We start from the raw sequence: 14019 nt of genomic DNA on the forward strand, positions 1-14019 counted from the left end.
GCACCATTGGAGGAGGAGAAGATGAGACATCCCATGCCTGTCATAGCAGAAGGAGATCTCTTTTTGGGGGGTCTGAGAGATGCTGTGACTGCCGTGGCAGGATGAGATGCTCCTCGGGGGAGGGTCTGAGGTGTCCTGGAAATCCATGTTTAAAGTCCCTGTATTCTTGCTGTAGACCCCGTTCCACCAAAGTCTCTGTTTTGCTCTGTGAACAAGACACAAAACATCAGTGACCCTTCTGTGGCTGGAGGAAGGTGTGGCTAGATTACTTTTGATGTCTCATGCTGGCCGCTGGACCCCAGTCAGGAGGGTGATGGAAAGGTTACAGTTACCGTTCAGTCACGTTGCAGGCAGCACTGAGAACATCCTTCTTACCAGCTCCTGCAGGGCAGCTCCATTGGCACATGCCCTGCTGTTCAGGGCAATGGTGACTACTGCTCCTGTAGCCAGAGCAATGCTGGACGCAAAGCCAGTAGGGGCTAAGACAGTGTCCTCTTGCTGGCTCAGCTTTGGGAGCATTTGGGGGATAGTGGGCGGGAGATGGTATCAGCCCGCAATTGTTTTTTTTAACATTGGACAAGAGGGAGAGTTTGATAGAGAGAGGAGAGGGCTGCGCAGTCCACAGGATGGAGGGGGTGTGTTGAAAGAAAGGACCTTCGTATGATCGCTCAGCACTAGCCAGCTAAGTTCAGGTATCCAAGGCAATGCAGCTTAGGGTTAGGCTGGATATTCAATCTGATTCATCTGTTCAGTTAAGCTGTCTGGCAGTTTTCACAGCTGATCTCCTAGTGTGTAATTCAGCAGGACACGTTGTCCTTTATTTCAATCGATCTTTACCCTAGTTCGTATTCAGGACTTGTATAAGAGAATTCAAGCTGCCTCTATAATGTCCCTGACCATCTAAGTATTGCATAGACCTGTTTATGATCTGCCTAAGGTCACACTGACCCCTCCTCTAACATACAACACTGTTTGGGTTCTGGATTATATTCCAGTCCACGGACACTAGCTCTTTATAAACACTAAAAAAACCATAAAAAGTCCCAGAGACGTAACTTTATGCACAGTAACTCTGTGGTTCAACAGAGTAGTGGGGAATTTGGTTGGAGAGCAGTGGCAGGAGAGGAGGGGGAGAAGGTTGGTTGAGGAATAGATAGGGAGCAGTGGAAAAGGTTATTGGGGAACAGAGGAGGGGGAGCAGAAGAGAAAGTTGGATGGTGAGAAGGAGTGGGAGATGGGGAGAAGACCTGTTGTAAACAGAGGATGGAGAGCAGGAGAGGAGAGTGGATGTGAAATAGGAGAGAATGCTGGATGGGAATTAGGGAAGTGGGAGATGGGAAATGATGTTTGGAAATAGAGGATGGGTTTGCAGGAGAGGAGGTTGGTTGCGGAGCTGGAGATGGGGTAGAGGAGGGTGGAGATGGAGGAGAAGAATGTTGGGGGAGTAGAGGAGAGGGTTGGTTGTGTTGATTAGGGAGTGGGGTGGAAAGTTGATGTTGGTTAGGGAGCAGGGAATAAGGTTGGTTTGGGGAACAGTGTATGTATGTGGAGCAGGAAGTAGAGGAGAAGATTGTTTAGGGAGTGGGGGTAAAGGAGTGGTTGATGGGGAACATGGCAGAAAGGTTGGTTGGTTGATTAGGGAGTGGGGTGGAAAGTTGATGTTAGTTAGGGAGCAGGGAATAAGGTTGGTTGGGGTACAGTGTATGTATGTGGAGCAGGAGTAGAGGAGAAGATTGTTTAGGGGAGTGGGGTAAAGGACTGGTTGATGGGGAACATGGAAGAAGGTTGGTTGGTTGATTAGGGAGTGGGGTGGAAAGTTGATGTTGGTTAGGGAGCAGGGAATAAGGTTGGTTGGAGAACAGTTATGTATGTGGAGCAGGAGTAGAGGAGAAGATTGTTTAGGGATTGGGGGTAAAGGAGTGGTTGATGGGGAACATGGCAGAGGTTGGTTGGTTGATTAGGGAGTGGGGTGGAAAGTTGATGTTGGTTAGGGAGCAGAGAATAAGGTTGGGTGGGGAACAGTGTATGTATGTGGAGCAGGAGTAGAGGAGAAGATTGTTTAGGGAGTGGGGTAGTAAGGAGTTGGTTGATGGGGAAACATGGCAGAGTTGGTTGGTTGATTAGGTAGTGTGGTGGAAAGTGGATGTTGGTTAGGGAGCTAGGAAGTGGACCAGGAGAGTAGGTCAGAGAGCAATAATGTACGGTATTTAGAAACTTGTCTCATGGTTACTAAACAAGACGCTAAGTGCATTGTGTGTGTTTTTAGGAATCTTCCCGAGTCCCTTCCCACACTGTGACTCTGTCCGGACTGCAGCCCAGGCACTTCCTATAACTGCGGCGTGAGCAGCATTCAGCCACCGCACTCACAGTGCTTCTGCCTTCCTCACCGTCTCCACACTGGGTGAGCCCCTCTTCACCTCACTATTACTCTCCTGTAATGCGTTTCCTGCATGAGGGACTGATGGGTAAGGGGACCCCAGACTTCCTGTTTCCCAGCTCCCCTCCTTCTGTGCTCCCGTCCCATGGGATTTGTTTTAACACTCTGTATATTAATTTTAAACACATACAGACATATATTTCAATAGATCAACAACAAAATAAAGAGGGTGCCTTTCAGTTCCCGCGCAGAGCAGTAAGTGGCATGCGATGCTTCTCTTGCAGTGGCTGAGATGGATGCGAAGGTGCTGGTGATCTCCGTGCTGGCCATCCTGAGCATTCTCCTGATTGCACTACTGCTGCTCACCTTGCTTCTCCTCAGACGAAAACACCTACAAATGGCCAGGTGGGTGGCGCTGCAGCAGCTGTATTTCTGATGGAAAAGACCCATAGCCCATCCCGTCGTGAGTGCTAAGGGTCTGTCCCAGCTTGACCGCTCATAGGCGATTGCTCCTTACCCAAGTCCTTTTTGGTTCTCTGCCATCCTGCACAGATGAGCACACAGGGTCCCTGACCCTCCCACCACCAGGGCCACCGAGCTTTGTACTTCACAGTTACCTGTGTACGCATGGCCTTGCTGGATGGAAATTGAGCCACTTACCCTGTGGCCTGCAGTGTTGCTGGCTCGTGCTTCTTTTGCACCTTACTTTCTCTTTGCTATGTCTCCTCTGCCGTCTGCTCTTGATGGCAAAGGGTGACTTTGATGCAATACTCTACCTGCCACTGTTCCCCCTATGTGCCTGAATTCTGTCAGGGCACCACTTCTGTTCCAGACATCTGCCACCCTCTTCTCCTGCTTCCTCAAAAAACATCCGCCCCTGAAGCATCCAATCAGGACCCTTATCCTTCAATTTCCTTTTCAGTGGAAAATGTCACCTTCCCATCCTTTATTGAATGAGTCAGATATTTCACTCATCGTTGGGTGATCTCAGTCAGTTCATACTTTTAGGAATTTGTGGTAATGTGCTCCTGTTCCTTACATACAAGTTTGGAATAGTGGAATGAACAGGCAAAACTCAACCCTCCCCTTCTTTTGTTGATTGATACCTCCTATCAATAACGTAAAGCAGATACAATCAAGGGACTGACTAAAGCAGCCTATGTGACCATAGTACAACACCTGCCGAGGAGATGGGCTCCAGGTTAGCAAGATTACGTGTGACACTCTTAGCTGTGGTTTGGGTTCTCACTGGACATCCTTAGAAAACCAGGATGTCCAGTGAGACCTCACAAACCACAGTGTACCATCCTGCCTCTGGGAACCTGGTCAGATATTCCCAGAGTGAAGAGTTGTATCCTTTGTGTGCTGAGTGGCAGTAACAAAACCTAGGCCATGGCAAAACATCTTCATTATTATCATTGCTTTAAACAGCTCATCTTGCGAGTCTGTGTTTGCAACCATGGTAGCAAGTCACAAATTATCTCACATTCATTGACAAAAAGTAGTCCCAAATTATATCCCCCATAAAATCACACTGCATACACCTCTCACATCACAATCCATGGGAGTCAACTTGAGACGCTGTACCTTCCAGGCATGTTACTCACAGATACAGTGATCCAGTCCCCAGCCCCTCCCAGGCACGTTACAGATATAGACCCAAAAGACAGCCAGTCCTTGTCTCTCAAGCATCCTACCTACAGATACAGTGACCCTTGTGTTGTGGGCTGTAAATAAACACTTAACACTGGCAGCTAAAAGAGAAAGATTTTTATTTAAGAAAATGGCATATTCCAGGAGAGTGCAATTACCAGCAAGGCAATTCCAGAGCAGTCTCAAAGAACATTATTGATACAATAGGTTAAATAGGTCACCACCTGTAATTTACACACCAATGAGTTTGTTTGTTGCATGACATTTTCCTAATTGGTTGGCATTATAATTTTATCTCATATATGCTATTGAGATTGAATTCTTGTAAATTGAGCCAGAAGGTAGAAATGAAACTCAGTGTTCAACCTTAACGTACCTTTTGACTTTTTACATATTCTTTAGCATTTCAGCATATATTCTAGCATTGCAACAGCCTTGGATATTTTTTTTAAATCCTATCAGTGCTATTTCATAGTGCTGCAATGATTTTATTTCTTAGCTTCATAGGCAAACCCTTTCAAAGCATGCTTACACTTGCCCTATCCCGCTCTCCCAAGCATATCATCTACAGAAGCAGAGGTCACCGCCAGCTTCTCCCTCACATGCATGTTACCTACAGGTACAGGACCCAGGCCCAGCCAGCCCAATACTCCCAGACATGATGCAGAATTGATCAAATCTCTGAGAGCATGGAAACTAACTATTTCTTTTCTCTATCAGCTGGCTGAAATTATTATTGGATGTTCCTGTTACTGGCAGGAGCAGATATACTGAACTGTAATTATACCTTGGAATATGTGAGACGCGAATAAACTGGGGTAAAGGGGGCCTTATGTGCATGGTGGATGTTAGATGGAAAGGATTTGGGAGATGATTGTTGCCAGAGGGGACCTGAAGACGGTTTTTATCATGTCCTGTGTCAGGCTGTGCCACTGACATACCTGATAAATAGTCATTTCTAACAGGCCACGATTCCCCTTGTTCCATGCCTCACTACAAAAAGGCTCTTGAAGTGTGTTACAGTCAATAACGTACCAAGTCAATGCAATCCCAACATATCATTAAAAAGCTAGCATTTCTCCCGGAAGGATCTGCAGTCTGTCTCCTGAGCTGGCAGCTGCTGAGCATCCCCTACTGATGACATTTATCCATCTTTTCTAGCAGGGAATGCGGGGCTGGAACATTTGTTAATTTTGCTTCGTTGGAGAAAGACGGAAAGCTCCCACAGAACTGGTGAGTATCCGGCTGGAAAGGATGTGGGAAGAGTTATTGAAGTGCTGTCACGTGAAGACACCCAGCCCAATCCTAGCCCCCCCACTTAGGCAGAGAATCGAGCACCTCAGCCATCCTCAGGGGGAGGTGCTGCAAGCCACTGGCGAGTCCCCCTCACTGTCTAATCCTAGGGGTGGGGATCTGGGGCCATCTGGTGGGCGAACAGGGGGTTCCCCCACATAGGCAGAGAATCGAGCACCTCAGCCATCCTCAGGGGAGGTGCTGCAAGCGCTGGCGAGTCCCCTGGCTCTCTAACCCTAAGGGTGGGCGAACAGGGGGTCCCCCACATGCACATTAGAAAAGAGACATTTACCAGAAGGTTTAATTACTCTGTGAAAATATGTAAAGCTTCCTGCAGTGATCTTGCTACCAGAGCAGCTACAAAGAAAGAAAAGACTTTGCCAACATTAAGGAGAAAAGCAGCCCAGGAACTTCCTAGGAAGGGATTTTGTACTGTTGTAGGACTGGCTACAGATACCCAGAGGTCAATATTCCTATCTGGAGCAATCCGGGGGGTTAAATATGCCCCAGCACTGCCTGGTTAAGTTATTACCCGGCTGAAAGGTTATGCAGATGAAAAAGGTGCAGCCTGAGCTTAGCCGGGCATCGCAGAAAGTCAGTGCCGGGTGGCTACGTCTGTCCGGTCCCACTGCAGGTCTGAACTTATCCACAGTCATCCCTTAACCCGAACAGGCCGTCTTCAACAGATCGCAGGCCCCATCCCCCACCTCCATCCTGCTCAAAAGCTACAACTGAAGCGGGCATCGTGCCCCCTCCCCACGCATTGACCCGAGGAGCCTCCCCTCGCCCCCAGCTCTCTGGAGCACGGTGCGATCAGGCTGCCCTGCCGGAGGGCTTTGCAGGTGGGGGGTGGCTCAGGAGGGCAGATACATTTCCTGAATTCAGGGGGAGAAGTGCCACATCAGTGTTAGTGGGAGGAGCACAAGGCATTATTTAGAAATATTTGCTTGCCGCCCCTTCAGTGTGGCTCTGTGTGAATATCGCCGGTCACCTGGATAACCTCAGCTGAGAATATTAAGCAGCAGACTGGTCCCACTGAGTATCCAGCTAACTCGTCCTCCTGCGCTTTTCTGAACATTGACCTTCCCTGGATTGCTACAGAGACGGAAAGAGCTAGAAGGCCACCATGGACCTCTGCAGTCCTTCCCCTAAAGCGCTCGCTGTAACTGGGATCTCAGTGACACAGAGTCCAGCCAGGTGCCGGGTTCCTTGCCGTTCCAGCTGCAGCGATTGGAGCAGAGGCTTGCACTGTGCCCCAGCCTGTGCGCTGCATGCACCCATTCAGGAGTCTCGTCTGTGCTGCTGCTGCTGCTCTGCGTCTCATCATTTGTAGGAATGGCAGGCTGGTGACTCCTGCTGAATGGGCTGCTGGGATTAGCGCCTATGGGGTGCATGTGAATAGCATGAAATCCTCAGGCAAGAGCTCTCAGCACTGATAGGGTTCCTTTCTAAAAAAAAAATAAAGATCTTTAACTTGCCTTTGCAAATAATGCTCAAAGTGCCTTACAGCATCATCACTAAGTCCCTTTCCCAAAGAGCTTACAATCTAAAGGGGTGAATTTTAAAAGCGTTGCTCACGTTAAAAGGTCCATGTACACGAGTGAGCGACGAATATTTTAAAAGCTGCAAGTTATGTGCATATATGTGTGTGTGTGCAAGGAAAATAAAAAGGGGCGGAGTTAGGGTGTTCCGGGGCGGGGCCACAGTTTCCCTGTAAATCCAGCGGCCGCAACGCACGGGGGGGCTCAGCCACGCATCTTTACTTCTGCGCTTGATGAGGCCTAAAACAGCAGGGCGAGGGCTCTGGGTAAACTGGGGGGGGGGGAGTGCAGGCTGAAGAACCAGAGGGGCCTGGGTGAGCCTGAGAGAGACTGGGAGAACTGGTGGCCTAACTGGTAAAACTGGGAATGGCCTTCCTGCGCGCAAGCTTTAAAATCCACTTAGGGGTGCGCATTAAAGCCGACAAGGTCCCAAGGGAGACTCGAGCACACGAATGTGCGGTGCTGGATATTAAATTATGCAGCGGCGCTCGTTTTAAAGTTACGGAGAAAAAGCCTTCGTGATCCAGGCACTAAGTGAATATCTGAGGCAGGAGAAGATACAGGGACTTGCCCAAGCGGATACGAAGCTCAGCGGGGGATTTGGGATTTGAACCGCAAGTTCCCTGCCTCTCAGCACCATTGCTCTGACCACTCGGCCACTCGGTACTTACTGGTAGTGCATAGGTTTCGGGTGGGTCATGAAGGACCCACAGGAGGTTGCACTGGTGAAACAGGAGCTGCAGGGAGCGGTGAGGGCGGGGGTAAGGAAGGCTGGAAGAGGCGCTGCAGCAGTGCTGGTTTCTGTGTGAAGGAGGGAGCTCGTGTAGCGGAGCAGCAGGCTGTATTGGGGGGGGGGGGGGGGAGAATGAGGGCTTGGGACACTGCACCCCCAGACTGGCAGGCTGGGCAGTTATTGGATAACCTGGGGAGCCTGTGGGCACGTCTGGGGGGTGGGGGGAGATGGAAAGGGGCTGAGAAGTGCATGGCTTGCTCTTCTTCCTCTGCCCCTCCCTTGCCCCATTCACCTTGGCATCCTGGACGGGACTCTGCCTTCTCCTCCCGTATTGATGGCCCTGGGAGGGGGTTGTATCATTATTAATGTGGGACAGACAGACAGACAGCCAGCTTATTACAAGGTCTCAGAAGAAGGGGCAGTCTCAGGCCCCCGCTCGCTGCTGGAGTAACGCTGCTCTTTCTCTCCTCACGTCTCTCTCTACTAACGCTGATAGGCGAAGGAGCATCTTTGCTTTCCTAACTCTGCTCCCCTCCTGTCTCTGGACTGATTACCTTCTGGCTTTTTATATTAACCCTTGGTAAGTGAGTTTGCTATCTTAAATGAGTATTTGAACAATGAGCGCTGTGCTAGCAAGGGAAATGTTTGTGGGTACAATACCCCCGAGACCGAGTGCTGCTGTGGGATGCACCGTGTGATGGGGATTGCAGCTGTGGTAAATACTGCATGATGGCGAGTGCTGCTGTGGGATGCACCATGTGATGGGCATTGCAGCTGTGGTAAATATTGTATAATGGCGAGTGATGCTGTGGGATGCACCGTGTGATGGGCATTGCAGCTGTGGTAAATATTGTATAATGGCGAGTGATGCTGTGGGATGCACAGTGTGATGGGGATTGCAGCTGTGGTAAATACTGCATGATGGCGAGTGCTGCTGTGGGATGCACCGTGTGATGGGGATTGCAGCTGTGGTAAATACTGCATGATGGCGAGTGCTGCTGTGGGATGCACCGTGTGATGGGGATTGCAGCTGTGGTAAATACTAGGGATGTGAATCGTTTTTCAACGATTAAAATTATCGTCCGATAATGTTTATATCGTCTTAAATCGTTATAGAACACGATACAATAGAAATTCTAACGATTTATCGTTAAAAATCGTTAAATCGAGTTAGTGAGCACTAACTCCCCGTTAGAGCGCACTAACTCGATTTAGTGCGCACTAACTGAAAATGATACAAATAAACACTTTCCAGGTCACTGAAGGTCAGTTAGGAATGAATATGTGTTCCTATTGGCTGGCTGCCCTCTTATCTATTGATGTTACCAAGGTTACCACTGAGGTGATGGTTGGGGGGATGGGAAATGGAACTGGAAACTAACGAACACCAACAGAAAATGAAACAAAGTGTTCACACTTCCCAGGTCAGTAAAGGTCACTTAGGAATGAATATGTATGTATGTATTCCTATTGGCTGGCTGTGCTCTTATCTATTGATGTTACCAATATGGTTGGGGGGATGTGAAATGGAAACAGTTGGAAGCTTGACAAAAAAAGTAATGTAATGATCAGCACTCACCTGACTAGAACTTGTTTGTTTATTATTTTTGTTAGCAGGCACCTGAAATGCTAGTGCATGTTGAATTTGCCAATCACTGTGCATTTTAGAAAGGTGGTCCTGGCTGGAACTGTACACAGTTCAAATATATGTAATTGATTGTTGGTAAGTGTATTTTTTAAGTAGCCACACTGGCACCAGTATGTTTACTTTTCCTCCTACTTAACTCACTAGCTCAGCTTTGTAAGAAGGGCTTCTCTGCTTGTGTGTTGTTTTTGTTTGGTGTGAGGAGAGCAGAAACATCAGATCTTTATTCAATCTACTACAGTCATCTCTTACAGTGCCCTATCCCTATTAATACCAGGAGTGTTGTGATCTTCCTGCACACAGTGCCCTAACCCTGATACCAGTCTGAGGACAGCTCCCTCCCTGCATTACTAGTGAGAGGCTGGCTTCACAGACAGGGGGGAGCTGCCTGACCCTCACTCCTGACTTCCCCCATGTCCCAGCTAGTGAATGGTGTGTGGGTGAGGGGGGGGGAGGATGGTGAAGTCTGAGACAGCTCCCTCCCTGCATTACTAGTGAGAGGCTGGCTTCACAGACAGGGGGGAGCTGCCTGACCCTCACTCCTGACTTCCCCCATGTCCCAGCTAGTGAATGGTGTGTGGGTGAGGGGGGGGGGGGGGGAGAATGGTGAAGTCTGAGACAGGTCCCCTCCCTGCATTACTAGTGAGAGGCTGGCTTCACAGACAGGGGGAGCTGTCTGACCCTCACTCCTGACTTCCCCCATGTCCCAGCTAGTGGATGGTGTGTGGGTGGGGGGGGGGGGGGGAGGATGGTGAAGTCTGAGACAGCTCCCTCCCTGCATTACTAGTGAGAGGCTGGCTTCACAGACAGGGGGGAGCTGCCTGACCCTCACTCCTGACTTCCCCCATGTCCCAGCTAGTGAATGGTGTGTGGGTAGGGGGGGGGGGGGGTGGATGGTGAAGTCTGAGACAGCTCCCTCCCTGCATTACTAGTGAGAGGCTGGCTTCACAGACAGGGGGGAGCTGCCTGACCCTCACTCCTGACTTCCCCCATGTCCCAGCTAGTGAATGGTGTGTGGGTGAGGGGGGGGGGGGGGAGGATGGTGAAGTCTGAGACAGCTCCCTCCCTGCATTACTAGTGAGAGGCTGGTTTCACAGACAGGGGGGAGCTGCCTGACCCTCACTCCTGACTTCCCCCATGTCCCAGCTAGTGAATGGTGTGTGGGTGAGGGGGGGGGGGGGGGAGGATGGTGAAGTCTGAGACAGCTCCCTCCCTGCATTACTAGTGAGAGGCTGGCTTCACAGACAGGGGGGAGCTGCCTGACCCTCACTCCTGACTTCCTCCATGTCCCAGCTAGTGAATGGTGTGTGGGTGAGGGGGGGGGGGGGAGGATGGTGAAGTCTGAGACAGCTCCCTCCCTGCATTACTAGTGAGAGGCTGGCTTCACAGACAGGGGGGAGCTGCCTGACCCTCACTCCTGACTTCCCCCATGTCCCAGCTAGTGAATGGTGTGTGGGTGAGGGGGGGGGGAGGATGGTGAAGTCTGAGACAGCTCCCTCCCTGCATTACTAGTGAGAGGCTGGCTTCACAGACAGGGGGGAGCTGCCTGACCCTCACTCCTGACTTCCCCCATGTCCCAGCTAGTGAATGGTGTGTGGGTGAGGGGGGGGGGAGGATGGTGAAGTCTGAGACAGCTCCCTCCCTGCATTACTAGTGAGAGGCTGGCTTCGCAGACAGGGGGGAGCTGCCTGACCCTCACTCCTGACTTCCCCCATGTCCCAGCTAGTGAATGGTGTGTGGGTAAGGGGGGGGGGGAGGATGGTGAAGTCTGAGACAGCTCCCTCCCTGCATTACTAGTGAGAGGCTGGCTTCACAGACAGGGGGGAGCTGCCTGACCCTCACTCCTGACTTCCCCCATGTCCCAGCTAGTGAATGGTGTGTGGGTGAGGGGGGGGGGGGGGAGGATGGTGAAGTCTGAGACAGCTCCCTCCCTGCATTACTAGTGAGAGGCTGGCTTCGCAGACAGGGGGGAGCTGCCTGACCCTCACTCCTGACTTCCCCCATGTCCCAGCTAGTGAATGGTGTGTGGGTGAGGGGGGGGGGAGGATGGTGAAGTCTGAGACAGCTCCCTCCCTGCATTACTAGTGAGAGGCTGGCTTCACAGACAGGGGGGAGCTGCCTGACCCTCACTCCTGACTTCCCCCATGTCCCAGCTAGTGAATGGTGTGTGGGTGAGGGGGGGGGGGAGGATGGTGAAGTCTGAGACAGCTCCCTCCCTGCATTACTAGTGAGAGGCTGGCTTCACAGACAGGGGGGAGCTGCCTGACCCTCACTCCTGACTTCCCCCATGTCCCAGCTAGTGAATGGTGTGTGGGTGAGGGGGGGGGGAGGATGGTGAAGTCTGAGACAGCTCCCTCCCTGCATTACTAGTGAGAGGCTGGCTTCACAGACAGGGGGGAGCTGCCTGACCCTCACTCCTGACTTCCCCCATGTCCCAGCTAGTGAATGGTGTGTGGGTGAGGGGGGGGGAGGATGGTGAAGTCTGAGACAGCTCCCTCCCTGCATTACTAGTGAGAGGGTGGCTTTGCAGACAGGGGGGAGCTGCCTGACCCTCACTCCTGACTTCCCCCATGTCCCAGCTAGTGAATGGTGTGTGGGTAAGGGGGGGGGGAGGATGGTGAAGTCTGAGACAGCTCCCTCCCTGCATTACTAGTGAGAGGCTGGCTTCACAGACAGGGGGGAGCTGCCTGACCCTCACTCCTCCGGGGTATTGTGATCTTCCTGCACACAGTGCCCTATCCCTGATACCAGGGGTGTTGTGATCTTCCTGCATGCAGTGCCCTATCCCTATTAATACCAGGAGTGTTGTGATCTTCCTGCATGCAGTGCCCTATCCCTATTAATACCAGGAGTGTTGTGATCTTCCTGCATGCAGTGCCCTATCCCTGATATCGGGATGTGTGCAGGAAGATCACAACACCCCTGGTATTAGGGATAGGGCACTGTGTGCAGGAAGATCACAACACTCCTGGTATTAATAGGGATAGGGCACTGTGTGCAGGAAGATCACAACACTCCTGGTATTAATAGGGATAGGGCACTGTGTGCAGGAAGATCACAATACCCCTGGTATCAGGGTTAGGGCACAAGTTCTAGTCACATTGACTGATCACATTACTTGTTTTGTCAAGCTACCAACTGTTTCCATTTCCCATCCCCCATATACTGTCAGTAGGAAACTTGGTAACATGAATAAATAAGAGGGCAGCCAATAGGAATACATATTCATTCCTAAACTGACCTTAACTGACCTGAAAAGTGTCAAATTGTATCATTTTCAGTTAGTGCGCACTAACTCCCAGTTAGTGCGCACTAATCGGAAAAAACGATTTTTAACGATTTTTTAACTAAAAAATCGTGCCTAAGACGATTTTCTTGCCCTGCCACACGATTTCTATCGTTAAGACGATATGGAAAACGATTCACATCCCTAGTAAATACTGCATGATGGCGAGTGCTGCTCTGCGATGCACCATGTGATGCGGATTGCAGCTGTGGTAAATACTGCATGATGGCGAGTGCTGTTGTGGGATGCACTGTGTGATGCGGATTGCAGCTGTGGTAAATACTGCATGATGGCGAGTGCTGCTGTGGGATGCACCGTGTGATGCGGATTGCAGCTGTGGTAAATACTGCATGATGGCGAGTGCTGCTGTGGGATGCACCGTGTGATGGGGATTTGCAGCTGTGGTAAATACTGCATGATGGCAAGTGCTGTTGTGGGATGCACCATGTGATGGGGATTGCAGCTGAGGTAAATACTGCATGATGGCGAGTGCTGCTGTGGGATGCACCGTGTGATGGGGATTTGCAGCTGTGGTAAATACTGCATGATGGCGAGTGCTGTTGTGGGATGCACCGTGTGATGCGGATTGCAGCTGTGGTAAATACTGCATGATGGCGAGTGCTGCTGTGGGATGCACCGTGTGATGCAGATTGCAGCTGTGGTAAATACTGCATGATGGCGAGTGCTGCTGTGGGATGCACCGTGTGATGCGGATTGCAGCTGTGGTAAATACTGCATGATGGCGAGTGCTGCTGTGGGATGCACCGTGTGATGGGGATTTGCAGCTGTGGTAAATACTGCATGATGGCAAGTGCTGTTGTGGGATGCACCATGTGATGGGGATTGCAGCTGAGGTAAATACTGCATGATGGCGAGTGCTGCTGTGGGATGCACTGTGTGATGGGGATTTGCAGCTGTGGTAAATACTGCATGATAGCGAGTGCTGTTGTGGGATGCACCGTGTGATGCGGATTGCAGCTGTGGTAAATACTGCATGATGGCGAGTGCTGCTGTGGGATGCACCATGTGATGGGGATTTGCAGCTGAGGTAAATACTGCATGATGGCGAGTGCTGCTGTGGGATGCACCGTGTGATGGGGATTTGCAGCTGTGGTAAATACTGCATGATGGCGAGTGCTGTTGTGGGATGCACCGTGTGATGCGGATTGCAGCTGTGGTAAATACTGCATGATGGCGAGTGCTGCTGTGGGATGCACCGTGTGATGGGGATTGCAGCTGTGGTAAATACTGCATGATGGCGAGTGCTGCTGTGGGATGCACCGTGTGATGGGGATTGCAGCTGTGGTAAATACTGCATGATGGCGAGTGCTGCTGTGGGATGCACCGTGTGATGGGGATTGCAGCTGTGGTAAATACTGCATGATGGCGAGTGCTGCTGTGGGATGCACCGTGTGATGCGGATTGCAGCTGTGGTAAATACTGCATGATGGCGAGTGCTGCTGTGGGATGCACCGTGTGATGCGGATTGCA

At 50.9% G+C, this 14019-nt stretch overlaps 1 protein-coding gene across 3 annotated transcripts in view; it reads left to right on the forward strand.

Moving 5' to 3' along the window:
- PTPRO (protein tyrosine phosphatase receptor type O) overlaps positions 1-14019 on the forward strand; it is a 187256-nt gene that overhangs the window by 110142 nt on the left and 63095 nt on the right. Inside the window, exons 1-4 of one of the 3 annotated variants that reach the window (XM_029597367.1) lie at positions 2357-2401; positions 2662-2782; positions 5195-5263; positions 8094-8177. The exons of 1 other annotated variant lie outside the window; for it this stretch is intronic. In XM_029597367.1, the coding sequence (XP_029453227.1) occupies positions 2670-2782; positions 5195-5263; positions 8094-8177 (266 nt within the window). In that variant the 5' untranslated portion in view covers positions 2357-2401; positions 2662-2669. Of the gene's footprint in view, positions 1-2356; positions 2402-2661; positions 2783-5194; positions 5264-8093; positions 8178-14019 lie in introns of those variants that run through there. One more of the 3 variants, XM_029597368.1, reaches the window with a different exon arrangement.

The sequence above is a fragment of the Rhinatrema bivittatum genome, chromosome 4 (assembly GCF_901001135.1).
Source record: "Rhinatrema bivittatum chromosome 4, aRhiBiv1.1, whole genome shotgun sequence".
In the NCBI taxonomy this organism is placed as follows: Eukaryota; Metazoa; Chordata; class Amphibia; order Gymnophiona; family Rhinatrematidae; genus Rhinatrema; species Rhinatrema bivittatum.